The 27,093-nt window shown below is 42.9% G+C and overlaps 1 protein-coding gene across 2 annotated transcripts in view; it reads right to left on the reverse strand.

The window, feature by feature from the left end:
- Positions 1-404: 404 nt before the first annotated feature.
- LOC126335611 (uncharacterized) overlaps positions 405-27,093 on the reverse strand; it is a 117,004-nt gene continuing 90,315 nt past the window's right edge. For both annotated transcript variants that reach the window (XM_049999064.1, XM_049999062.1), the window contains 3 exons: positions 22,507-23,040; positions 10,720-10,920; positions 405-1,907 (listed from right to left, as the gene is read on the reverse strand). In XM_049999064.1, the coding sequence (XP_049855021.1) occupies positions 1,494-1,907; positions 10,720-10,920; positions 22,507-23,040 (1,149 nt within the window). In that variant the 3' untranslated portion in view covers positions 405-1,493. The remainder of the gene's footprint in view (positions 1,908-10,719; positions 10,921-22,506; positions 23,041-27,093) is intronic.

Consider the following 27,093-nt stretch of genomic DNA (forward strand, 5'->3'; position numbering starts at 1 on the left):
CAAGTCTTCTAGCTTTTTGAAATCAGTGCATAACAATGTGCCCACTTCACATATATTTTCTACATGCCCTGGACAATTTCTATGTGGGTAGAGTTCTCATACATGGATTAGAAACTATTTGCCACTGGGGAGAAGAGCTGACACACAAAACAACGAAAGTGTGCTGAACTCAGGGCGTTTGGACTATCAGGTTTCATGAAGAACCTCATTGAATTATATGCTGTAGCTCTGCATCGTTCCTGGAGGCTCTAATACTATAATAACCGAAACATAAGAATAAACTATATGTTCTTCATTTTCAAAGCCAATATATCGTATCGTAAAACCTAAGTTGGTTATCATCATGGAAGACAGTAATTGAACTACAACGCGTCGTACTTCCGGGATAAAAATGGAACACCAAATAATTGAAACTTGTCATATTTATTCACATATAGTGTCATGTACAAAAGTATAAAAAGTATATAAAATTACTTAATACTAACAGTGTATCACACCAGTACAGTGTCAATAAATACTTAGTAATCTACAAGTTCAACGTCACAGAACCATTAATTTTTTGATAGTTTTCCGTTTGAATTGCTCTGAGGTGTCGTACTTCCTTTGGAATAACAATTTTTTTGATTCTTTTTTCATAGTTATGTAATGGGTAGTGGTAAATGAAAATTGTAATGCAAATTATTAAAAAGCGCACTTACTTCTATATAAATAAACATGTTTACAGTATAGAAGTAAATATAGTAAGTCTTTCTCTGCACATTGTTGACAAAAATTTACATAAAAGTCAGCAATAACAGTAAGCTGTGAATCATTCGTTATATCCAACGTACAGGACAAAAAGTGGGACAAGAAATCGCTTTGAGTTTGTTGAACACAAAAATTTTGTATGATTCTGATATAATATTAAAAATAGAGAAACGTTCACCAAATCAGACTTCTCAACTGGTGATTCGCTAGGCACATCAGACTTAAGTACAAATGGACTGTGTTGTGTACAAGTCCTTAAGATAATTTGCAAAGGTCACTAAAGGTTATTGCTGAGCCAAGCAAAATAAGCCATAGTTAGTGCTGCTAATAGAAGAACCATTGTTGCAGCACTCAGGAAATACATAGCAATTGTAAATACTTCAGTCGGTTTACTTTAAAGCAACACTTGCTGAGTCTTCGATATAAGCAGAGTCTATGCTTATTTCCATTGATTCTACGGTAGGTCATTATACGACAGATTCTTAATGGTAATTCTACCTTAGTGCTGAAATGTGTATTACAGGAACTGAACTAAGCTAGCCATAGAAAACGAATGTTACAAGGAGACAAAGCAGACAGCGTCTTTGGATTTGTGTCCGGCATTGGTGCCGTAATTAAGTTCGTTATGTCATGAGGACTAAAAAGTTACTTGTAGAGCACCTCCTATGCCCCATTACATCAGCTGGGAGTTCATCTGACCCCTGCTGGAATCGAAGGTTCGTGTGGTGAGCTGGCGCGCGCTGTCGTCAAGCCACCGGCGCCTTCTCGCTGGCTGCCTCTGTCGTGTTTTCCACCGCCTTCTCGCTAGTTGTTTCGGTGGCGCTGCCCACCGCCTTCTGGCTATTTGTTTCGATGGCGCTGCCCACAGCCTTCTCGACAGCCTCTTCTCCAGCCTTATGGTCAGACGCAGCAGCAGCAGCGTCCTGACTGGCCTCCCTCTTGCCCTTGGTGTCTGTGGCTGCGTCCACGGACCTTTTGGAGGAGCCCTCAGTGGCGGGATCTGTGCCCGGGTCGAGGATCTGCACGCTGCGCACCGGCGTCGGCGTCCTGTAATACGTGGGCCTCACCGTGGTCGTTGATGTGCTCGGAGTGCTCGAGCTCGTCGAGCTGACGGAGCTGGTGGAACTCTCAGATGACTCTGTCACCTGATACACTGGACTCTGCGAACAGAAAAAGGAAGGAACTTTTACACATGCCACGCTACTCAAGGCTGTTTATTAGAGAGGATTAATTACTTATTTTCTGTAAAATGCTGCACAGCTTCAGTGTATTTTAATAACAGCATCATGGTACCATCAAAAGCTGGTGTATCGTATATTTCTTCGCAGAGAACCAGTGTTGGTCAACCAACAGTTTTTAAATCATCTACACATGCATGAAACTTTATGGACGTTGTCTAACTGTTTCATTTAGACGCTGCAGCTAAAACCAGTTATAGGTTCAGTCACATTAATGCGACTACCGCCTATATTCGACGTCATCGTGCAGTAACCATACATAAGCAGCAGGTGGCAGCACTAACAATGGAGGATATACAGGGTGTTACAAAAAGGTACGTCCAAACTTTCAGGAAACATTCCTCACACACAAAGAAAGAAAGGATGTTATGCGGACACGTGTCCGGAAACGCTTGCTTTCCATGTTAGAGCTCATTTTATTACTTCTCTTCAAATCACACACAGCATCAGAAGTACCAGCGTTACTTCAAACACTTTGTTACAAGAAATGTTCAAAATGTCCTCCGTTAGCAAGGATACATGCGTCTACCCTCTGTCTCATGGAAGCCCTGTTGCGCTGATGCAGCCCTGGAGAACGGCGTATTGTATCACAGCCGTCCACAATACGAGCACGAAGAGTCTCTACATTTGGTACCGGGGTTGCGTAGTCAAGAGCTTTCAAATGCCCCCATAAATGAAAGTCTAGACGGTTGAAGTCAGGAGAGCGTGGAGGCCATGGAATTGGTCCGCCTGTACCAATCCATCGGTCACCGAATCTGTTGTTGAGAAGCGTTCGAACACTTCGACTGAAATGTGCAGGAGCTCCATCGTGCATGAACCACATGTTGTGTCGTACTTGTAAAAGCACATGTTCTAGCAGCACAGGTAGAATATCCCGTATGAAATCATGGCGGTGAATCGAGGAAGTACAGCACATACTGACGAAACTAAAATGAGCTGTAACGTGGAAATTAAGCGTTTCCGGACCCATGTCCACATAACATCTTTTCTTTATTTGTGTGTGAGGAATATTTCCTGAAAGTTTGGCCGTACCTTTTCGTAACACCCTGTATAAAGCGCCTCAGAGGATGTGGAAAAAAGTGCAGTCGTTGACTTTTCTGACGTCCAAACGGGCATGATCATTGGGTTTCGAGCCAAGGATGGAAGCACTTCTAAAACGGCTAAGTTTGTAAATTGTTAGCCTGTCGCCATAGTTAAAATATACCGTAAATGGCAAAATGGCATTATACAAAACCAGTGCCGAGGCAACTGTGGCTGGCTGGGAAGACATGTACGGGCGGATAGATGTGCGACTGTTGAGCGACTGATCGCTCAGATGAACCAAGCAGCTACCAACCCCTCAACGAACGTTGCTGCGTGTGGGCCTCCGAAATAGGTGTGTGGCTCATGTACTCATGTTCATCGACGACGAAGGCTGGAACAGGCACGCCAGTATCGCAATTGGACGTCTGAGTGGAGACAGGTGGCCTTTTCAGTTCCAGAATGAGATTTTCACTCTGCAGCGGAGTGTGCGCTGATATGAAACCTTTTGAGATATGAAGCCTTCTGAGATAACAGAAGTCTATTGGCGTGCACGGCTTGAACCGTCTGAAAGCGAACACCATGCAACATTGGAAGTGTTCAGGCCGGAGAAGGGAGCATAATGGTCTGGGAAATGTTTTCTTGGAATTCCCTGGGTGATCTCGTCATTCTGAAAGGTATGAATGCCTTGGCCGCAGTCCGACTGCTTAGCTGGGTGGTAACGTTGTCGCCTCCCATGCAAGCGGGCCCTGGTCCAATTCCCGGCAGGGTTGGAGATTTTCTCCGCTCGGGGGTTGGGTGTTGTGTTGCCCTCATCATTTCATCGTGATCACCGGTGCGCAATTCGCCCAGTGTAGCGTCGACTGAAATAAGACTTGCACATGGCGGCCGAACCTCCCCAGCTAGGGGCTCATTTCCATTTTTTTGCCTTGGCCATAGCGTCTACAGGAAACCTAAACACGCTGATCTGTACTTGCATGCCATCAGCCATCACCATCCGGCACAGACGCTGTGATACAAGAACATCAGACACCGACAAGCTGTCCCCTGAGGTGAGCTACATACGCTAGGTATTCAGCAATACACGATATAAGACAGTCGTGTAGGTGAAGTCTAGACGAACAAATTGATATAGGACACTTGTGGTCTGTCAAGACAGAAAACAGCCACAAATTGGCTTACAAAAGCCACGTAAGCTACAATTCATGGCCAACGTGTGAAATTTCGACTAAAATCATCCTTTAACATTAAAACAAACTCTTGTTCTTGCATTTACAAAATGAAAATACACGTTTACGTTTATTTTACCTCAAAATAATCCGAATTTTAACTGCAAAAATTGACCGTTAACTCATTTCATTCGTCTGGCCCTCTTTCTACGAAAATAATTCGCTTGCAAGGGCTCAGTTTAGATAGAATTGTAATCGTAAATAGTTTTTGCATAACGTCTACAAAACTTACCTGCTTTAATTACCTTTACACGAGAGTTCAAATGAATTGTGTTAGGGAAATAGTCGACTAAGCCGGGGGCATAATGTCGCTCTATTGCTCAGGTTTATTTGAGCAGACCATATTTGCAACGACCGTCTGCACATCTGGACTGCACTACTGAATTCGTATGTACACCTTCCAACCACAATTTAGGTTTGGCACAATCCTGAATTAACAGTCCGAGAGTGCAGAGTGTTTCCTGGCCATGGCCAAATGAAGCAAATTTTCTTGTAAGATAATATTCTGTCTAGTGCTCTTCCTTGCCAAGTTACGAAAAGGAAAAGATCAATTCGGAGAAAATGGACGAAAAAGTGACTTCTGAAACGTGTAGCGCTTCTCAACGTTAATCCTTCCCCTTCTTCTTCTTTTTTGGTTATGCCTTTGTCCCGCATCGGCGTAGCTTCGGCGTGGTTATTAACGGATTGGAACGGTTAGTTTAAGGGGTTGTCGGATGCCCTTCCTGTCGCCACCCCGTTACTCACCGGGACCTAACATGCGTATGGCATCTGCCTGCGTGTAGTACTTCTCATGTGAAAGAGAGCCACCAAAGTTTTCTAAATGTTTGCGTATCGTGTAACTGTGGAGGGGCTTGAGTACCAGCCAGGCATTCAGTTAGTGGGATGTGGAGACCTCCGAAAAACCACATCTAGGCTGGCCGGCGCATTGACTCTGGTCCTTAATCCATCGGGCGGATTCGACCCGGGGCCGCCGCATCTCCCCGTCCCGGAAGTGACGCTTTTAACACGCACGGCTATCCGGACGGATCCATGTAATCTTTGAAGGAGATAAAAGTTTTAAAAGAGGACTGGAACAAGTGGGTTGCTGCGGTATGCTACGCCATATGTAGGGAGAAAAGAATGTAATGATGAAATATTTAAGTGGTTATGAAAGGGTTACAGCAACAGTGAGATATTTGGTAGGACTATTGATATTTAAAAAATATATCATTCCCGTCTCTCGCTGTGTCGAGAAAAAGTATCGACACACCGATATATCGACGGAAGAAATATCGACGTAGTGGCACATAAAAATATCGGCTTCACATTGTAAATTTACTGCCAGTTTTAGAGCTTTATATTTATGTACTGATTTTTTATTAGATATTATGTACATCAACAAAGTAGCAGCCTGCCTATCCCACTTAGAGCAAGAATTGAAAGGAAAACGATACACGTTCACGCTTGGCGATAACCATATTGCTAACAATGGTAACTGCATGTAAGTGGTACAATAAAAGGTGCCTGATGGGTCCTTTGTTCGGTTTCGCCACATATTGAATTTGTCTAGAAAACTTCATGCCGACTACCCTCATTTTCGTTTCTAGAACCCGGCAGTGACCTAGCAGATGTAATGTCAAAATTGCATGGTAAAGCCAAACGTTGCAGTTTTTGTTGGTAGCGCAGAGCGCGGATTACGACAGCATTTCCCCCTCACACGTCTCATCCCACCATGAAGACCAGTCTTGTCATTCAGATTTTTGTTCATTTTCGAAAACCATTTATGAAGGACGCTGATGGGAAGAAATAGCACACTAGTTGCGTAAAAAATTGTTTTTTAACGCTCCTATTTCTTCACATACCGAAATCTTATTAATCCATTCACACTGCCACCCCCAGTGCCGTCGGACTTCTTCTTTGGTGACACATGACTTGTTTCACATTGTCAAAGAGAAAGATTAAACTTGACGAAAGCTCAAAAAGTAGCAAGACTCTTTCACATAGTGAAAGTAAAATTATGTTCTACTACAAATTAAAAAGACCAACTTCAAATGTGTACATAAAATTGTGGAAAAGTATAAAATAAAAATAGCGGAAGTCGACACTGCCGCTTCTGAATCGATATAAAGATATATCGGAGGAAAAGGTATCGTTTATTTTCATCTACACATTTTGGAAAAATATAGATATATTGATTCACATGCAACAGTTTGTCGGTGCAAACATTGTCCGTGCAGAGAAGTCAGTGTAAATATTTGAGCATGTGAAAGGCCCTTAAGAAAGCGAGAGGATACTGAAAATCTTGCGCGGCGTACCTACGCCGTTGTTTAAGAGGATATTGTAGGCAAATTTGATGTTACTTTCGGCTTTGATAGCAAGTGTCCTATATCGGACTGCTCGACTTCCCCCAACACCTCTGCGATACGTGGTAAACAGTTAGCGTTTACACCAGTCCTTCCCAACCTTACTGAGAACATGGACCCCGAGTGTAATCAGGTATTAGCTAGTCAAATGGGTCAAATGGCTGTGAGCACTATCGGACTTAACTTCTGAGGTCATCAGTCCCAAGAACTTAGAACTACTTAAACCTAACTAACCTAACGACATCACACACGTCCATGCCCGAGGCAGGATTCTAAACTGCGACCGGAGCAGTCGCGCAGTTCAGGACTAAAGCACCTAGAACCGCTCGGCCACCACGGCCGGCACGAAGTCCATCACAGAACTGGTATAACAGGCATTGAAACATTCAACGACAAAACGCTCAAAGTGGAATGTGTGCCAAGAAATCAAGAAATTCAAGACAAGAAGAACTTGGTCAGAAGAAAGGAAGAAAATGCATAGTGAGAAGACAAAAGGAGTGTGGTACCGGGGAATATCTCACAACAATTACTCCTCTTGGAGCCTGTACGTATGTAATAATAATAGTAATCCTTTCTGGTTCTGCCTTGCTCTGAACCCACTATCCAACATGCTAAACAATACAAATAATGGATACAATATGACTGGAACATACCAACACAAAATCACACATTTGCTATACGTGGATGATCTGAAACTACTGGCAGCAACAAATCAACAACTCAACCAATTACTAAAGATAACAGAAGTATTTAGCAATGATATAAATATGGCTTTTGGAACAGACAAATGTAAGAAAAATAGCATAGTCAAGGGAAACCACACTAAACAAGAAGATTACATATTGGATAACGACAGCGACTGCATAGAAGCGATGGAAAAACAGATGCCTATAAATATCTAGGATACAAACAAAAAATAGGAATAGATAATAAAAATATTAAAGAAGAACTAAAAGAAAAATATAGACAAAGACTAACAAAAATACTGAAAACAGAACTGACAGCAAGAAAGAAGACAAAAGCCATAAATACTTATGCTATACCAATATTGACCTCTTCATTTGGCGTAGTGAAATGGAGTAACACAGAACTACAAGCACTCAGTACACTTACACGATCAGAATGCCACAAATATAGAATACATTACATACATTCAGCAACAGAAAGATTCACATAAAGCAGAAAGGGAGGAGGAAGGGGATTTATCGACATAAAAAACCTACATTATGAACATGTAGACAATTTAAGAAAATTCTTTAGAGAACGAGCAGAAACTAGCAAAATACGCAAAGTAATTACTCATATAAATACATCGGCTACACATTGCAATTTCATAACCACTTCTACAACCCATTAGATCACATAACATCAACAGATACGAAGAATGTAAATTGGAAAAAGAAAACACTACATGGCAAGCACCCGTATCATCTAGGAAGGATTCGTGATTGCAATACAGGATCAAACAATAAACACCAGATATTACAGCAAGCACATTATTAAAGATCCCAATACCACAACAGATAAATGCAGACTTTGCAAACAAACGGATGCACAATACTAGCAAATACAGAATACCCCAGAAGACATGACAATGTAGCAAAAATAATACATCAGTAACTTGCCATATAACGTAAACTAATAGAACAACACGTTCCCACATAAAAGTATGCACCACAAAATGTACTGGAGGATAATGAATACAAATTATACAGGAACAGAACCATTATAACAGATAAAACAACACCACATAACAAACCTGACATCATACTCACCAATAAAAAGAAGAAATTAACACAACTAATCGAAATATTCATACCCAATACCACAAATACACAGAAGAAAACAGGAGAAAAAATTGGAAAATACATCCAACTGGTTGAGGAAGTCAACGACACGTGGCATCAGGATAAAGTTGACATTATACCAATTATACTATCAACTACAGGAGTCATACCACACACTATCCACCAGTACATCAACGGAATACAGCTACATCCCAACGTATATATACAACTACAGAAATCTGTAATTTTTGATACATGTTCAATTACCCGAAAGTTCCTAAATGCAATGTAACATATACCGTACAGTTAAAAGGAAGTCACATTTGATCAAGGTCCGCGTCAATTTCCATTTTTAACCAGACATAACGTCTGAGAAAGGAAAGAAATAATAATAATAATGATAATCTGCTCTCACGAACAGAGAAATCAAGAGATGACTAGAGCAAACTGGAAAACTGGAAACATCTACAGTAAATCATGTCTATCACTTAATGTGAAAGTGAGACATTATAATACCGTCATCAAGCCAGGAACCTTATACACATGAGAAAAGTTTATCATGTGCCTGAAAGGTGTACATGTTAACATGATGAAACTAAAGAAGAAGCACTAGAAAAATCCTAGGGCCCAATAAGCAGAAGAGCGCTGCAGATTTCGGGGTAGATAAGAGACCGAACACGTATGTAACATAGTACATGACATGAGGAAATCTCGACTGAAATTTTATTGAAATACGCAGAGGATGCGAGTCTGACAAAACAAACAGATCCTGGTGTACACAGAAAGCATTAAGAACAGGAAGTCCATCACCGAAGTCAGAAAACACTGAGAGGATGCTGGCGTAACAGGCATTGAAACATTCAACGACAAAATCCTCAAGTTCAATGTGGGCCAAGAAGTCAAGAAATTCCAGACAAGAAGAACTTGGTCAGAAGAAAGGAAGAAAATGCATAGTGAGAAGACAAAAGGAGTGTGGTACCGGGGAATATCTCACATCAAATAGTCCTCTTGGGGCCTCTATCTGAATAATAATAATAATTATAATAATAATTAGAATTATAATTATTAATTATAATGTCTAGGCCCTACAGCAATGTAGCAGCCATTATGCAGTTTCTGTTGTATGGTGCTGTCAATTAGCTCGTTTACCTGTTGCGAAGTGAATAACGAAGCAGTTTGTGATCCAATATGAGAACTACAAGTAACGTAGAGAACGCACTTTTATGAGATATTTAAAAGTATGTGATGCATATGCCCCATTTTTACTATCATAGGTGCATATCGTTCAGTGCAAAGTGTGTGTGTAGCGCCTGGACTGTATGAAGAAGATGTTCATAAATTCATCTCACAAGCTGTAATCCAAACCACATTGTTCATTGATTTTTGGGAGGAGACTAAAGAGCGATGTGACCGGTCCCAACGGATTAGGGAAGGATCGAGGAGGAAGCCAGCCGCGCACTTTCAAAGAAACCATCCCGGAATTTGCCTGAAGCGATTTAGGGAAATCACGGAAAACCGAAATCAGGATGGTTGGACGTGGGATTGAACCATTGTCCTCCTGAATGCGTGTCCAGTGTACTAACCACTGCCCCAGGTCGTTCGGTTGCAACCACATTGTGGCAGTATTTGAAAACTATATAATAATTGGTGGCTTATATAATCAGTATTATAATCTTCAGAAATAGTGATAACAGTAATTATCTTTAAAGATAGTCCAGTGTCATGATCGAACGACGATTGAAAAAAATGGTTCTCAGCACTATGGGACTTAACATCTGTGGTCATCAGTCCCGTAGAACTTAGAACTACTTAAAACTAACTAACCTAAGGACATCACTCATATCCATGCCCGAGGCAGGATTCGAACCTGCGACCGTAGCATTCGCGCGGTTCCAGAATGAAGCGCCTAGAACCGCTCGGCTACCGCGGCCGGCGAACGACGATTGAACCCTTTTGTTTTGCCCCTCAGAAAAATTAATTTTACCCCTCAGGGCATAATTACCCTCATTTTCGTTGATCCATTATGGATCGTGGGACGACGGCTGGCATGAACGTCTTGTTGCAATGATTTACCAACAGCCGTATGTATTGTAGAAATTTATTATTTTTATGAACTACTATGTGCTACCAGTTTCGGCATTACATTGATGCCATCTTCAGGCCCCACTCGTCGTAGTCGTAAAATCGCTATACATGGAAGGAGCCATATAACTGGATCCGTGAATCAAATCGTCCTGCAACAGAGTTTTTGTAGGACGATTTGATTCACGGATTCAGTTAGATGGCTCCTTCCATGTATAACGATTTTACGACTACTACGAATGGGGCACTGGTGTAGACGTACGGACCGACTCACCGGCGTGGTGGATGAAGATAAGGCTGCCGCTTGCTGCTGCTGCTGTTGCGCTGCGCGAACCGCAGCGAGCATGCGCAGGAAGAGCGCCTCTCGATACTCGTCGGGCATCAGCTCCCGGGGAGTGCCCACGGCCGAGCGGGCGCCGCCGGTGCGGTGCTGGATCTGCGGGATGTCGTACGGCAGCGGCTGCGGCGGCAGCACCTGTCCACACCACACCACACACAACCGAAGCTTCATTACTTCCGTCTGAGGTGGGCCCCTTGTAGCCAACGCTACTACGTGGGGTATCCAAGAACAATCTGGATTTCTTTTAAAGCTATATGTTTTCAAATTGTTTACAAAACTACCTTATTCCCTTCAAAATACTCTCCATTACAACTAAGACATTTGTCGCACCGCTGGTTCCACTGTTCGACATTTTTTGTAACCTTTAGAAATGGCTGACATCTCCTCCCCCTTTCTTTCCTTGGCTTCTTCAATGTCGTCAAATCGGTGTCCTATCATGAGTATAGTAGCGAAACTTCGTAGATATGCCAATGCGTTAATGTAAAACCGATTTACGCTGGAAAAAAGTAGTTCCAATTTTGGCCAACAGTTGCAAATACGGCGCTGTGAATGCAAGAAAGACGAAGAGAAACTTTTCCATGTATCATGGACTGGGAACATGACGTAGGCAGAAAAGGTTAATTAAATGAGAAAGGCATAATATTGATTTTGTTATTAACTGCCGGTTAGACAATTTGTTCAGTATGAGCATTGAAGGCGTCGTCGAGATGCTGAATCCGTAAAACCACGTTATCACCAGTTGCTTGCAGCAGCTCCAGTAGAATCTGAGCAACGTGTTCCTGTATACTGGCCTCAGATCACGCAGAGACCGAACGTGTCCTTGGTAAACGCGTTCTTATTCCCAGAGTCGAAAGTCACACCAATTTAAATCAAGTGATCCTGCAGGACATGCATCTGGAAAATCTCCACGTTCGTGGAAGGTAGCCTTAAGAGTATCTTTCACTGGGCAAGCGGCTTTAGGCTTTACTCCAGCTTGCATGAAAACAGTGGTTTACACGCAGTGGCGCTCTTCCACAGTAGGACTCATATGCTGTACACGGAGGCCTCGATAACGTGCAGACCTGACGGGCCCTCTTGGTGAATTCTCTTCAAAAAAAGAACGGAACGAGTGTAAAGATGCTTGTGAATCCACACCACTCAGTCACGTAAAGCGAGTAGAATGGCTCTTCGTGCACAACACGCGGTTAACATTACTCAAAAGTCAGTAGTTCTATGTGTTCACTTCAGCCTATAGTGTAAAATGTGCCTCGTCACTCCATAGGGTATTGCCCGCCCACATGTCATCAACTTCGACCCTTGTCAGAAACACAAGGGAAAATTAAGAACTCTGAAATCTTGGTACATTTGTCCATGGCTTTTCAACAGATTTCTTAGATAAGGTTGACAACGGACGGAAACAATTCCTACCAGCCCAAAGGCACTCTGAAGGGTATCAGTCGATCGGCCTTTCACGTAATTTTGAAGTTTTCGTTTGTCAAGTTCGGCAGAGTATCTTTTCTCTGCCTGAATTTGCTCATATTTCCCATGTTCATATTTTCCATGCCAGGGAGGAAGATAACGCTGGAGACCTGAACTGTGTGTATTTATTGTCACCATAATTAAAATTGATAACCAGTACATGTACCTAAAGGGTGATTTTTTCGACCGTGTACAAACCCTAGGGATTGATCGATCGGAGGATATGGAACAAAACAGGTCTAATGAACTTACGTCTTGTAATGCATGGTTGCCAAGCTAGAGACCATTCATTCAGTCACACTCTGTTACAGAGTCTGCAGTCTAATACTCGCTGTACCATGCATCCACAATTACAGTATGCTTGGTTTCCTCCTAGAGGGTGGTATTGTTCCTGGACGTTGTGCCCTAGCACCCTCTCCTACCACAGTTATTGGTGATGTTGTGTCCGATTCACGTCTCTTGCTGACTCGCCTTGTAGTGGATGTGATACAGCTTTGTACACAATGGTTCCGTATTCGGGTCTAGATCTTGCCGACTTGGTGTTTACTTACGGAAAGGCAAAAGGCAACGGGCGGCGGGCAGCAAGGTTGCATCAGGAATCAATCCCCGCCGACAACAACAAGAGCATTAAAAGTCTGCAACAGTGTTTCGCCGTTTGTCTGAAACAGGGTCCTTTTAGGAAGCAGGAAATCATGAACCACGTACCCGGAACGTTCAGACACCAAACTTGACTTCTCTACTGGAAGAAGTGCCACTGATGATTCGAAGAGTTATGTGGTTGCTAGATGATGGTGCTCTAGCCCACTTCGCCGTTAACGTTCGGAAGAATCTCAATCGTGTCTTCCCTGTTCGGTGGATAGGACGAGGAGGTCCAGTTGCCTGGCCTGCTCCTTCACCGGATCTCAAACCACGTGATTCTGGTTGTGAGGTCATCTCAAAAGTATGGTCTATGCAGAGCCCATTCCAGATGTGGAGTTTGGTCTCTTTTCCCAAACAACCCAACCCAGATGTGGAGTCATTGGAGCAGCGTATTCATGCTGCCTTTGTCACTGTTGGGATGCAGCCTGGCCGATGTGAACGTGTGAGACAGAACATGCTACGGTGCGTACACGCACCCGTTGAGACACATGGAAACCATTTTCAGCACATACTGTAACTGTGGCTGCATGGTACAGCGCATATTAGACCGCAGTCTCTGTAACGATGCATAATTGAATAAATGGTCTCTAGCATGCAAACCATGCATTTCTGGACATAATATGATTAGACCTGTTCTGTTCCATATCCTCTCATCGATCAATCCCTAGATTCGTACACGGTGGAAAAAATCACTCTGTAGGTACATGCGCTGACTATCAGTTTTAATTATGATGACAATAAACACACACAATTCAGGTTCTCAGCTTTATCATCCTCCCCGGAATGGAAAATGTGAACATGGAAAATATGGACAAATTCAGGCAGAGAAAAAAATACTCTGCCGAACTTGATAAAGCACAACTGCAAAATTATGCGAGAGGCGGATTGATTAATACGTCTCAGAATGGCTTTGGGTCGGTAGGAATTGTTTCCGTCCGTTGCCAACGTTATCTAGGAAATCTGTTCAAAAGCCATGGTGCAACTGTATCAATAACTCAGTATGGAGATTATAACTCCAACAGTTGTCTCAGTGTGTGATTTATTTAATTATTTTGATTCGGCAGCTGTATTGTTGTTTGCACTGATGTATGCGTAACAGTGTATTGCAGTCTTTGGTCAGCGAGTGTCAGTTGATTGGGATTAGTCAATGAACAGAATTCTGTGAGAGTGTTAAGAGTTACCAGCAACTACGATCATTAGACCATGACATATATAGCGGCGAATCTTTATGTTTGGGAATGCCTTTTTACTGCTTGCATATTTTACCTGGACCTAATGGAATAATACTTTAAAGATACAGATCCGGATTGCACGTATATTAGTACGTGATATAATGCAAAATAATGTTTAGTGGTCTCCTTGTTTTTAGATCTTTACACTGGTAACATTTCTTCTCGAAATATGTTGCGTTTTTCAATTAAATAAATCACACATTTGGACAAATAGTACATCGTGATCTCCGTACTTATTAACTAGGAAACAATGCAGCGCGCTGATGCACGATACCTTTGTAGTAGACTCCGAAAATCATATAACCTCTCCTTCCCCTCTTCCCTCCCCCTTTCCCTCGCAGCTGCCCATGTTTTAGAGGGCGACTGCTGCTTATAAGGACTTCGGAGCCACTGTAACTGAAGGAGCGTCTATTGAATGATATCCATACACTTTGTAGTGTTCAACCTTCATTCCTAAAAGAACGTGGCATTCAACAGTCATAAGAATGCGAAATGGAAACGTGTGCTATCCTGAACATACCAACAGAACTGAAGTTTTAACCCTTCCATATAGTGAATATCACCCCTCTGAACTGGCAGATCCAAATTACCTCGTCTGTTCCCACTACTACAGTCAACAACAGGCAATCGTCAAACTGGGAACGTTCCTACCAACAAGTGTGATCAACCGGAAAAGTTTGAACACTTCGCAAGATGCTTCCAACAGGCGGAGATGCATCTCTAAATTACAAGATGCGAAAGCACTGAGGTACAGCAACCGAAGCGCTTCTTTGGCTCCACAAGTGAATAACAGCGACTGTGTAAGGTGTCTGTAAGATGAGAAGAGGCAGTAGTGTTTGTAATGTTTGCCAAAGAGTGTTTTGTCCCTGAGTACATGGGTGGAGTAAATGTCTTTGGCAATCAGAGGTAGTGGTTCGTACGTGGGCCCCGGTTTCGTGTAGAAACGTGACTTGTTTCTTACCAGCCAAGCTGGTTACTATTGTTCAGTTGGCGATTATAGTGTGGAGATTTATTTTCGCGTGAGGTTACAAGTATCACAAGTTTTACATTTGCTGCAGTCGCTTACTTTTGAACAACATTGTTGTTTCGGTAGCCATCTCATGTTGGTCACGTACGTGTGAAGGAAATGCTTATATCACAACTTTAAATTCTTTGTGTCGAAGGATTGTTCATATGCACAAACGGAGATCTATAACCTCTGTTTCCTATCTTGATACGAAATATCAATTTGTATCTGTGCTTCTTCAATACTTTCAGGATCTGGAACATCTAATTTTGACACGCAACATCTGTCTGCTTCTACGTTTGGTCAACACTTGCAGAAACTATATCATCTGATTACAGTGTGAAGATACTTTGATGCTTTGTATCAGTCAGTTTCTTATTATTCAAAGTCAGAGAGAGACGCCTGCGAGTAAGCTTAACTTTCTTAGAATCACAGCACTGCTATGTAAAAACACATGGCTGCATGCAGCGTTCACTTGGATCCTAGATGCTAAAGATAGCTGTCGGCTTATGAGAGAGAGAGAATTTTTGTCAATATATAGTTCTGTTGCGAGTTGACATTGCGAAACCTTTGATGTAATGATAGTTTAGATCATTAAAACTCAAGAAATAACATTGGAACTGTTCACAATTTTGTAGAGTAAGTATTGTCTGGAAAATACAAGATAATTTATAATGAAGAGGTATGTGTTCGTGATTTATTCTGGGGTAACCGGGGCTCAATGACATGAATTATTACGCTGAGGCTAGGTCGGTCGAATTAATGCAAACTGGATTGGTGGTACGAACCGTCACACAGTCACGCTTATTTGAAGAAGGATTAACGCTCCTTTCAAAGGGATTCAATGAAATCTTACTCACGGAGCTACAATTCATTTTTCATTAAGAACGCTGAAATAGCGCATCGACGGATTCCGGCCGATCTATACCTAGGGAGTAACAACATACAGTAAGATTTCAAATTTGGCCGAGAAATTGCAGCTTCATCGAAGAACAGTCAAAGATATTTTCTAGTGAGCTTTAACGTCTCTGCATTGCTCAAAGGAAACACACATTTTCGCCCATTACTACATTATCTCAAGACAAAATAAGTTACGACGATAGCTAACAATGTTAAAAGTTCTTTTCAACATTCTTCCGTCTTTAAATATCACAATGCTTCCATATAAAGAACTATGTAAGATCAGGACCACAAAACCAAGTAATAATTAATTTAATTGCAGTTAACGTCATTTGAGATAGTACTACTGTGACGAAGTCATTGTTATCGACAATGTTAGCTGAAACGTGTACTTCTATTCAAATGGTAGAACATCTAACCGTCCCTGTTCTCTTGATTAAAATATGGGAATGAAATCTTAACTGTCCGTGTTTTCTTGGTTAAAATGCTTAATTTCGAACTTTCATATTCCCTCTTGATGATTGAAAGTATACTTTTGACACGCATTACACTTTCGCGAAATTATTTCCTTAAACCTCTATACACGCATTCCACTCAGCGCGATTTATTTAACCGTCACTGCGTAGCAGCGCACTGCAAATTTATTTCAGATCAACATCTAGCAATATGATTGATTTCAGGTATTATTGCAGAACACAGAGGAGGACTGTTGCACATTAAAGTCCATTTTAGGGCCACGATTAACAAGTCTGGAACGTGTTTAGCTTGCAGTGATCCTGTATCTATCTCTGTATAATTTCCAACGCAGTGTCAGTTTGTCCCCGTGAATTTAACCTGCGACAGATAGCCTTCCTAAGTCTTGATTGTTAAAGGGAAAGCTAAAATATCGAGTAGCACAGATAGTAGCTTCTCACGTTAAAATTATTAAACTCGGGGAACAGATGGCAAATTACCATTTTAAGTCTAATGTAACAGAAAAGGCACACATATACTAAGTACTGCAGTATTAGGTTCAGTATACGAAAGTCATGTATTACAGCAGTACAAAAGCAATCATTAATAAGTTTTCGTGTGTTCGAAAACTTGTTAACAAATACTAGATCACGTTCCGTATTACATTTACAGCACCGCATTTGGAAAATTCAGAACTACATTCAGAAAGTTGCACACTGATGCTATGTTTATACACTCCTGGAAATGGAAAAAAGAACACATTGACACCGGTGTGTCAGACCCACCATACTTGCTCCGGACACTGCGAGAGGGCTGTATAAGCAATGATCACACTCACGGCACAGCGGACACACCAGGAACCACGGTGTTGGCCGTCGAATGGCGCTAGCTGCGCAGCATTTGTGCACCGCCGCCGTCAGTGTCAGCCACTTTGCCGTGGCATACGGAGCTACATCGCAGTCTTTAACACTGGTAGCATGCCGCGACAGCGTGGACGTGAACCGTATGTGCAGTTGACGGACTTTGAGCGAGGGCGTATAGTGGGCATGTGGGAGGCCGGGTAGACGTACCGCCGAATTGCTCAACACGTGGGGCGTGAGGTCTCCACAGTACATCGATGATGTCGCCAGTGGTCGGCGGAAGGTGCACGTGCCCGTCGACCTGGGACCGGACCGCAGCGACGCACGGATGCACGCCAAGACCGTAGGATCCTACGCAGTGCCGTAGGGGACCGCACCGCCACTTCCCAGCAAATTAGGGACACTGTTGCTCCTGGGGTATCGGCGAGGACCATTCGCAACCGTCTCCATGAAGCTGGGCTACGGTCCCGCACACTGTTAGGCCGTCTTCCGCTCACGCCCCAACATCGTGCAGCCCGCCTCCAGCGGTGTCGCGACAGGCGTGAATGGAGGGACGAATGGAGACGTGTCGTCTTCAGCGATGAGAGTCGCTTCTGCCTTGGTGCCAATGATGGTCGTATGCGTGTTTGGCGCCGTGCAGGTGAGCGCCAAAATCAGGACTGCATACGACCGAGGCACACAGGGCCAACACCCGGCATCATGGTGTGGGGAGCGATCTCCTACACTGGCCGTACACCTCTGGTGATCGTCGAGGGGACACTGAATAGTGCACGGTACATCCAAACCGTCATCGAACCCATCGTTCTACCATTTCTAGACCGGCAAGGGAACTTGCTGTTCCAACAGGACAATGCACGTCCGCATGTATCCCGTGCCACCCAACGTGCTCTAGAAGGTGTAAGTCAACTACCCTGGCCAGCAAGATCTCCGGATCTGTCCCCCATTGAGCATGTTTGGGACTGGATGAAGCGTCGTCTCACACGGTGTGCACGTCCAGCAGGAACGCTGGTCCAACTGAGGCGCCAGGTGGAAATGGCATGGCAAGTCGTTCCACAGGACTACATCCAGCATCTCTACGATCGTCTCCATGGGAGAATAGCAGCCTGCATTGCTGCGAAAGGTGGATATACACTGTACTAGTGCCGACATTGTGCATGCTCTGTTGCCTGTGTCTATGTGCCTGTGGTTCTGTCAGTGTGATCATGTGATGTATCTGACCCCAGGAATGTGTCAATAAAGTTTCCCCTTCCTGGGACAATGAATTCACGGTGTTCTTATTTCAATTTCCAGGAGTGTATTACAGTATATTGGCTAGATAGCTTAATAATTACACAAGAGTCACAATTCGAACATTCCATTCTACATTGTGAACATTACGCCGATATATTACATTTACAATACTGAAGTGTTATAAAATTAAAATTTCAAGTACAAAGATTACAGCTAATACCAGAAAAAGAATCAGCTTGGAGTCATTATTTAGCTGTGTGTTTATGTTCAGTATTAATTTCTTGCCTGAGTTATTTATTTCCAGTGATGAGCCCCACAAAATCCACAGGAGTGAAATTCTGTCGTAAACTATAAGCGCTCTCAGCTTAACCTGAAGGAAGCCGTTTTCCTTTGTAGGCTGTTTTACCTTGTAAATAATCACTTCATTTCATAGTTTAGTTATTACCTAATTCACCCCCCCCCCATTGTCAAGCTACCTGGTGGTAAACACAGTATCTAAAATTACAGCAAGAAGAAACAAGAAATAAATTAAAATATTCATTTATAAAAATTTACACATCTATGTTACCTACATCACAGTAAAAAATCGTAAGACTTTAGCATCGTATACCACTCATCTGCGTTATGTTAACGTCTTTCAATGCGTTATATGCTGATAACGTGACAAAACATTTGTAAAGGTCTTACTTTTCCCTTTTCACTCACAAATTTCATGTCTTAGATAGTAAGTTGTAACGTTATTTAACGGTAATTCCAGATGAAATTCATATTTTTACGTTTTTAAGAATATGCCCTTAACTACTATGGTTGTGAGAAACCGTTTTTAGGGACGCCATCACGTGTTGCTTACTGAACGCAAATGTGAGGAACATCTGCATTACTAAGCGACTACATATCTCTAACCGATTACCAATTGCAGTTTGCCTATCTAAAGGCTTCCTGGGGCAAAAGAAAATTCGTTTTACTATAATTCGCGTACTTATTGGCAGAGTTTAAAACTTTAATGTGCTGTCAAAATCTACTCATTAAGAGGTACAAGCTTATATTAACAGTGTAACACAATGCGGCAAGTATTACAGTTAAAATAGATGTTTTTTATCTTGAGGCGCGCAAATATCCAGACTTTATTCATCCAGTGTTAGGGAATGAGAGCACTAACGACTTTCAGCACACCATGTACATAACCTCAAACCTTTACGAATCTTTTACTCGCTGACGATCACCACAAAATGATGAAAGGAAAAACGTTTATCACATACAATATTTTTGCTATTCTTGTAGTAAAAATTCAGCATCAGGACATGATGTTTTAATTTATTACTTCTTTACTACTAACTCTATCCGCAACACACTTTGCAGACAGTACCTACATATATCACTCACAGAAACTGCAAAATTATATCATTCTGCGACAGGTATTTAAGGAGATATGACATAAACACTGAGGCGTGGGAAAAATATGTGCTTGCTTAAAATGAGGTGCAAATTACCAAGACTATATTCGCTCAGTGGTCACAATGAGAGCAATTAGCAACATCCAACAAACTTTAACCTTTATTTCAATCTTTTTTTAAACTCCGTCCCTTTTACTCGCTCAATGTCAGGTATTTAACACAGTTAACTCGTCTGTAAAGTAAGTGTACGTTTGAAGCTCTTTTTCATGTGAGAGTTCGACACTTAAGAATGAGAGGTTTACTGGTATGATACTATATGCTTACAAGTTTTGACTGGGATGATGGAAGTAACAGTGGTGTGTAAATTTTTATACATGTACAGATTTGATTGTGTTTCTACTTTCTTCTTGAAGCTGCTCTAACATTTTGGCATCGTTTTCACCACAATATAGCTTGGTGTTGCCCAAGGGGGTGAAACCAGTTAGTCGTTAAATTATGAAGTAAAGTGGTTATTGCAAAACTAAAACACGAAGGAAAATAACGTCTTTCAAGAAGTTCACAATGGCTGTGGACCAATAAACGTAAAAGAATTCTTAGCATAAGAATAAGAAAGTTGATATCTTTGTGTTATTTGTGGGGATAATGTTTAATGAAGGGGGAACTTCATGAAATACACACAGTTTAGAAAATGCAAGAGATACAGACTTTTGAAGATATGGCAATGAACTTTTATACCTTGCTTCACATGCCAAATTTTTTAAATTTCTTATGGGATTTAAAAATTTTATTTTGAAAAAATGTATATGTTCCTTTTTCTCATAAAATATACTATTCTTGGTTTCATAGAAATAAGTTTACAAAATTTTGTAATTCTAACCTTCATAGATTCTGAGAAGAACGTACCAACCTTTCAGCTGCATAGAGGAGCTGTAAATCTATTTTTATCACGATGTCTTGAGTGAAATTTCCTACCTTAAAAATCATTCTCTCTAATAATTCCATCCTCCCTACATTCCCATTATTAAATACAAGAACTGCACCACAAATCGCAATTCTGACAGTTGTAGCAGGCGAAAGCGTAGCAAAACAAGAAAGATACGGAGCAGAGTCACACATCATGTATAAAACCAAAAAGTATATATCATAGCGTTGCAGATGTTTTGCAGATATTTTGGGTAAACATTACCCCTCTCTTACTCTGTCCGTTTCGAGTCTAGCCACTGATGATGACCAACCGATAGTGGTAGCAGGCATTTTAACCTATAACCCTTCTCCAGCATAAGTGTGGTATAGTGCCTTTCTATCCAATGACGATGGACCGCCAATGGTGTCCACAGGAGATGAGCTACCAACGCCCCTTCTTCTGCATCAGAGCGGGAACATTAGCCTATGACTATGGCCGAGCAATGGTAGCCTTATGAATTTTAACCAGTACTATCACTTCGCGAGCACGAACGCCAGAAAACTCCCCCTTTATAAGCGGCACTCGTCTCTGACATCTATCCCTCATATCAACTCTGATCCTCACCCCCCCCCTTTCCTCTGTCCTTTCCCTGGGCTCCCTCTTCCCCCTCCCCCCTTCCATCCTGTTTTCTCCCCGCCAAACCTCTCCCTACTTCCCTTCTCCCCCCCCCCCGAGTCCTTTTGTATTCCCCTCCTCTGCCTTCCCAACTCCCTATCGCATCTGCCCAGCACCCCCACCCCTCTTATGGGTCCTCATCCTCCATCGGCTCCTTTTCCCCCTCCCCCCCTTCGCTTTTCCTCTCCTTCCCTCCCTTTTTTTTTTACTTTTCCATCATCTGTCAAGTTTCCCCCCACCTGCTCTCGGCTGTGGATGTCGCATTTGCCAACTTTTTAGTGCACTGTTCCAGTGAATGTTCAGTGTTGTTTACCTGTCGCTTAGTAATGCAGATGTTCCACACATTTGCGTTCAGTAAAGAAACCATGTCGTCGCTGTGTTTTTTCAATTGTCTGTCTATTATTTTACCTGTCTGCTTCGTATGTATTTTATTAGCATCATCACCACTTTGTTCTATATTTTAAGTTCCACAGTTTTTTGTCCCTGTTACTATTTAAGTCTCCGATTTTATCGCCTGTTTTTATTATTTATTCTCTTCATCTTTTTAACAAAGTCTGTAGGCTGAAGAGCGGCATACTACGCTGCTGCCAGCCCGCCCTCTTCAGGGGGAATCGAAATTCAATAAAGAAAAAAAATCGTCTCTGACAGTGTTCTAGCAGTAGTGGACACCAAAAGATCCTGAGGAAGATCCCAGCAGAGGGGTTGAAACGTCGAACATTTTAGAAGAAACATGACGTGGCCTAATAACCCAGAAGATTTTAACTTCAAATAATGAGATGTATGAAAAATTCACTGTTAGCAGAGCAACTGAAAGTATAAGTATAAATAAATTATATAAGAGCGTACTTGGCGAAAGAGCTGGGCAGCTAGAGACCAGATACCGAAAACATGAGAAGTGTGCTTCAAGCATTCCTCGCGAAAAGTGTTAAGTTATATTGGGCGTACAAAAATGGTAGGTAGTTGTACGAACCTGCGGATCGACGTAGGGTCCAGGCACGAAGTACGGGTAGGGCCTGGCGTATATCGGAGGCGGCGGTGGCGGGTACCTGGGTCGATACCTCAGAATGCGACGCTCCGGGTCGAAGACGACAGAGTAACTGGGGTACCCTGAGAACGCCCGCGGGTCGACGCCAACCTCTGGGCTGTACGGGGGCGGCGGCGGTGTCGGCGGAGGAGCTGTGGGCGGCGGGTAGGCGCCTGCTGGAGGCTGCCCGGGGGCGCCGCCGGGCGGCGGCAGGTCAGGCCGCGGCGAGTAGCCGGGGGGCGGCGGGGGCGGGTACGCCGCAGGTCGCTGTGGCGGGGCTGGAGGCGGCGGCGGTGGCGGCGGAGGTGGAGTCGTGGGTGGCGCAGGGGCGTACGTAGGCGGTGGCGGTGGGGGTGGGGGTGGAGGGTAGGGCGCGTAGGCGCCGGGTGGTGGCTGCGGTTGATAGGGGTACCCTGTGAGTTGTCCAGGATATGGACCGTACGGAGACGCCGCATAAGGCGGCGGCGCGTACGGCGGTACCTACACAAAACAAGTGCATTGCGGGTGTTTGTTACTTACGAGCAAGCGACAACAGAGGAATTTATGGTTTTATCTACACACTGTTTGAAACATATTTAATAAACATAACTCGAAAATTTGTGCTGAATAATTCAAACAGTTGTGGAAGGATAGAAAATCTTAGTGCTTGGAGATACACTACTGGTCATTAAAATAGCTACACCACGAAGATAACCTGCTACAGATGCGAAATTTATCCGACAGGAACAAGATGCTGTGATATGCAAATCATTAGTTTTTCAGGGCATTCACACAAGGTTGGCGCCGGTGGCGACGCCTACAACGTGCTGACATGAGGAAAGTTTCCAACAGATTTCTCTTACACAAACAGCAGTTGACCGGCGTGGCCTGGTGAAACGTTGTTGTGACGCCTCGTGTAAGGAGGAGAAATGCGTACCATCACGCTACCGACTTTGATAAAGGTCGGATTGTAGCCTATCGCGATTATGGTTTATAGTATCACGACATTGCAGCTCGCGTTGGTCGATATCCAATGACTGTTATCAGAATATGGAATCGGTGGTTTCAGGAGGGTAATACGAAACGCCGCGCTGGATCCCGACTGCCTCATATCACTAGCAGTCGACATGACAGGTATCTTAACCGCATGGCTGTAATGGATCATGCAGCCACGTCTCGATCCCTAACAAATGGGGACGTTTGCAAGACAACAACCATCTGCACGAACAGTTCGACACCGTTGCAGCAGCATGGACTATCAGCTCGGAGACCATGGTTGCGGTTACCCTTGGCGCTACATCACAGACACGAGCGCCTGCGATGGTGTACTCAACGACGAACCTGAGTGCACGAATGGCAAAACGTCAGTTTTTTGGATGAATCCAGGTTCTGTTAACACCATAATGATGGGTGCATCCGTGTTTAGCGACATCGCGGTGAACGCACATTGGAAGCGTGTATTCGTCATCGCCATGCTGGTGATCACCTGGCGTGAAGGTATGGGGTGCCATTGGTTACACGTCTCGGTCACCTGTTGTTCGCAATGACGGCACTTTGAGCAGTGTACATTACATTTCAGATGTGTTACCACGCGTGGCTCTACCCTTCATTCGATGCCTGTGAAAACCTACATTTCTGCAGGATAATGCACGACCGCATGTTGCAGGTCCTGTACGGACCTTTCTGGATACAGAAAATGTTCGACTGCTGCCCTGGCTCGCACATTCTCCAGATCTCTCACGAATTGAAGACGTCTGGTCAATGGGGGCCGAGCAACTAGCTCGTCACAATACGCCAGTCACTATTCTTCATGAACTGTGGTATCGTGTTGAAGCTACATGGGCAGCTGTACCTGTACACGCCATCCAAGCTCTGTGTGACTCAATGCCCAGGCGTATCAAGGCCGTTATTACGGCCAGAGGAGGTTGTTCTGGGTACTGATTTCTGAGGATGTATGCACCCAAATTGCGTGAAAATGTAATCACATGTCAGTTCTAGTATAATATATTTGTCCAATGAATACACGTTTATCGTCTGCATTTCCTCTTGATGTAGGAATTTTAATGGCCAGTAATGTAACTAAGGGAGTCCCACAGGATTCAGTTTTGATGGCTTTACACACAGATTTCAGTCATACTTCACAAACAGAATGCAAAAGTTTGTGCTGAATAATTCATCCTTTGAAGGGTGAAAAATTTTAGTGACTGGAGAGAAATCGTTAGCGAGTACCACAGGATTCAATTTTGGTCCACTCCCATTCCTTACCTATGGAAATGACTTTCCACTTAACATTCAACAACCAGTTGGTTCCGTTTGCAGACGATACTAGTGTTACAGTAAAACCCATTAGAGATATAGCAACCCAAGGGATGGTTAATAGTTGGTTGGCTAATTTTGGTGAGGGGACCGAACAGCCAAGTCATCTGTCCCATCGGATTAGGTAATGATGGGGGAGGAAGTCGGCCGTGCCCTTTCAAAGGAACCATTCTTGCATTTGCCTGGAGCGATTTAGGGAAGTCACGGAAAACCTGAATCATGATGGCCGGAGTAGGGGTTTGAACCATCGTCCTCCCGAACGCGAGTCCTGTGCGCTAACTACTGCGCCATCTCGCTCGGTTTGTTAATCTTATTTTTGAAAGGATTATTCAATGGTTCTCTAAATTTAAAAGAAAACGCACTATATTCAGTTCTGTGGAACAATAGTCATACCAAAAACTGATGGACCGCATGAATAGAAGCCAGTAGATAGTGCAGATTGCTCCAATTTTATGGGTGTGCATATTGATGAATACAAATAGTTAAGTCAGCTACTCGTACTCTTCGTACAATTGCTTGTCCTGGAAACAAAGGAATAAGTCTCCTGACATATTTTCCATAAAATAACGCTTATGGAGCAATTCTTTTGGGCTAGTCGACCACTTGGAAAGTACTGATTGCACAACAGCGAGCACTAAGAATAATATGTTGTGTTCACCTACGAAAGTCATGTACACACCTATCCATTTTTACTGTGGCGTCATAGTATATGTAATCGTTTAAGAAATTTAGATAATTCATCACGTTTTGAGTAGAACATTGATGTCTGTACCAACAACAGTAGAGGGAATAATAAGCTTTATTACCCATTATTAAAGCTGTCAGTGCCTCAGAAAGAAGTTGAGTGTACAGCAACAAAAAATTGCCCATTTACCAATAACATAAAATGTGTGACACGTAGCAAAGCGAGTTTTAAGTTTAACCTAAAATCATATCTTCTTGACAACTCCTACTCCGAGGACGAAATTCTATTTAAAGACTGGAAGCCTATAAAAAAAGGGCATTTTTAAGTGTATTTGCATGACTATCACTAAAAAATTATGTGTTAACACTAGTCAGTATACAGTCCTGTAAACTGACTCGTTCCACATTATTTCAATAAAGGAGTAGATCAGATGATTTATGGAACATGTAACCAAGTAACTATGAGGGATGATATGCTTGTGACCTTGGATGTTACTTTGCTGGCACTCCTGGGTTAGCATATCTAGCTGCTAACAGTAGGGCTCTGTGGACAAGCAGGATCATCGATGTGTGAAGACGGCCATACCATTAACATTTTGGTAAAATCACACTGTGGGGTCATGGGTAAGGAAGCTGTCGATCACGTAGCCATAGACGCTACTGTGACAGGGTCCTGTACGTGAACTATAATCCCCAGTCTGGACTGTCGATAACTACTAAACCGAGGTAGGAAGACCGTCAACTGGAAGGGGCATAACAACAACGGCAGCAAGAAATGCTCAATAATTCACCCTTTGGTCCCATATTCCACGAAATGCCGGAAAGATTTCTGCTCTTGTGGAGAAGAGGACGCCTAGCGCCTTTCCGTCGCGTTCCCTAGAACTACATGGAGATGCTAAAATCCATTTTCGAGAACTTGTGAAACTCGGTCATTCATTGCCAACCTGCGTGACAGCCTTATTAGCAACACATGAACACGTACTTTATAACTCAGTGTGCAGATTCACTGTTGCTGCAGGTATCCACATCTAAGACCAACATATCAACACTCAACACAAGTGCATGAAACTATATGTAGCTACTATTAAAATTTAGCATACATTATTCCTTAAAGTAAACAAGTCTAGTTTTCATGTGTACCTGTGACCAGCTAAGTGTTAAAACCGTAACAAAAATCAAAATTTATGATGAGTATTTGTACTACATCACAATTATTGCACTAACATCAGTGAGCCTACGACAGAGATTTATTAACACTTTGCCGACCGCACGTCTCGTGCAAATTTACTCGCTTGGCACCGGCAGCGCTGAAGTCGGATTACTTGGCTTGTCGCCGGCCGCTTGTCACCTTTCCGCTGATGACAATCTTCAAACATATTGACTTTTGAGCGCTTTAATTTTCCGGAAATCCTCTATTTTGCCGTATCGTTCCACAAACTCGAATTTCCTTTTCAAGTAACTTCTCTGCATGTTCTACACTGTTATAGTAATTATCCATGCAGAGGTGACGCCACTTTCCATCAGAAGGTGTCAATAGTTCCATCACTGCTTTTG

The sequence above is a fragment of the Schistocerca gregaria genome, chromosome 2, assembly GCF_023897955.1.
Source record: "Schistocerca gregaria isolate iqSchGreg1 chromosome 2, iqSchGreg1.2, whole genome shotgun sequence".
NCBI lineage: Eukaryota > Metazoa > Arthropoda > Insecta > Orthoptera > Acrididae > Schistocerca > Schistocerca gregaria.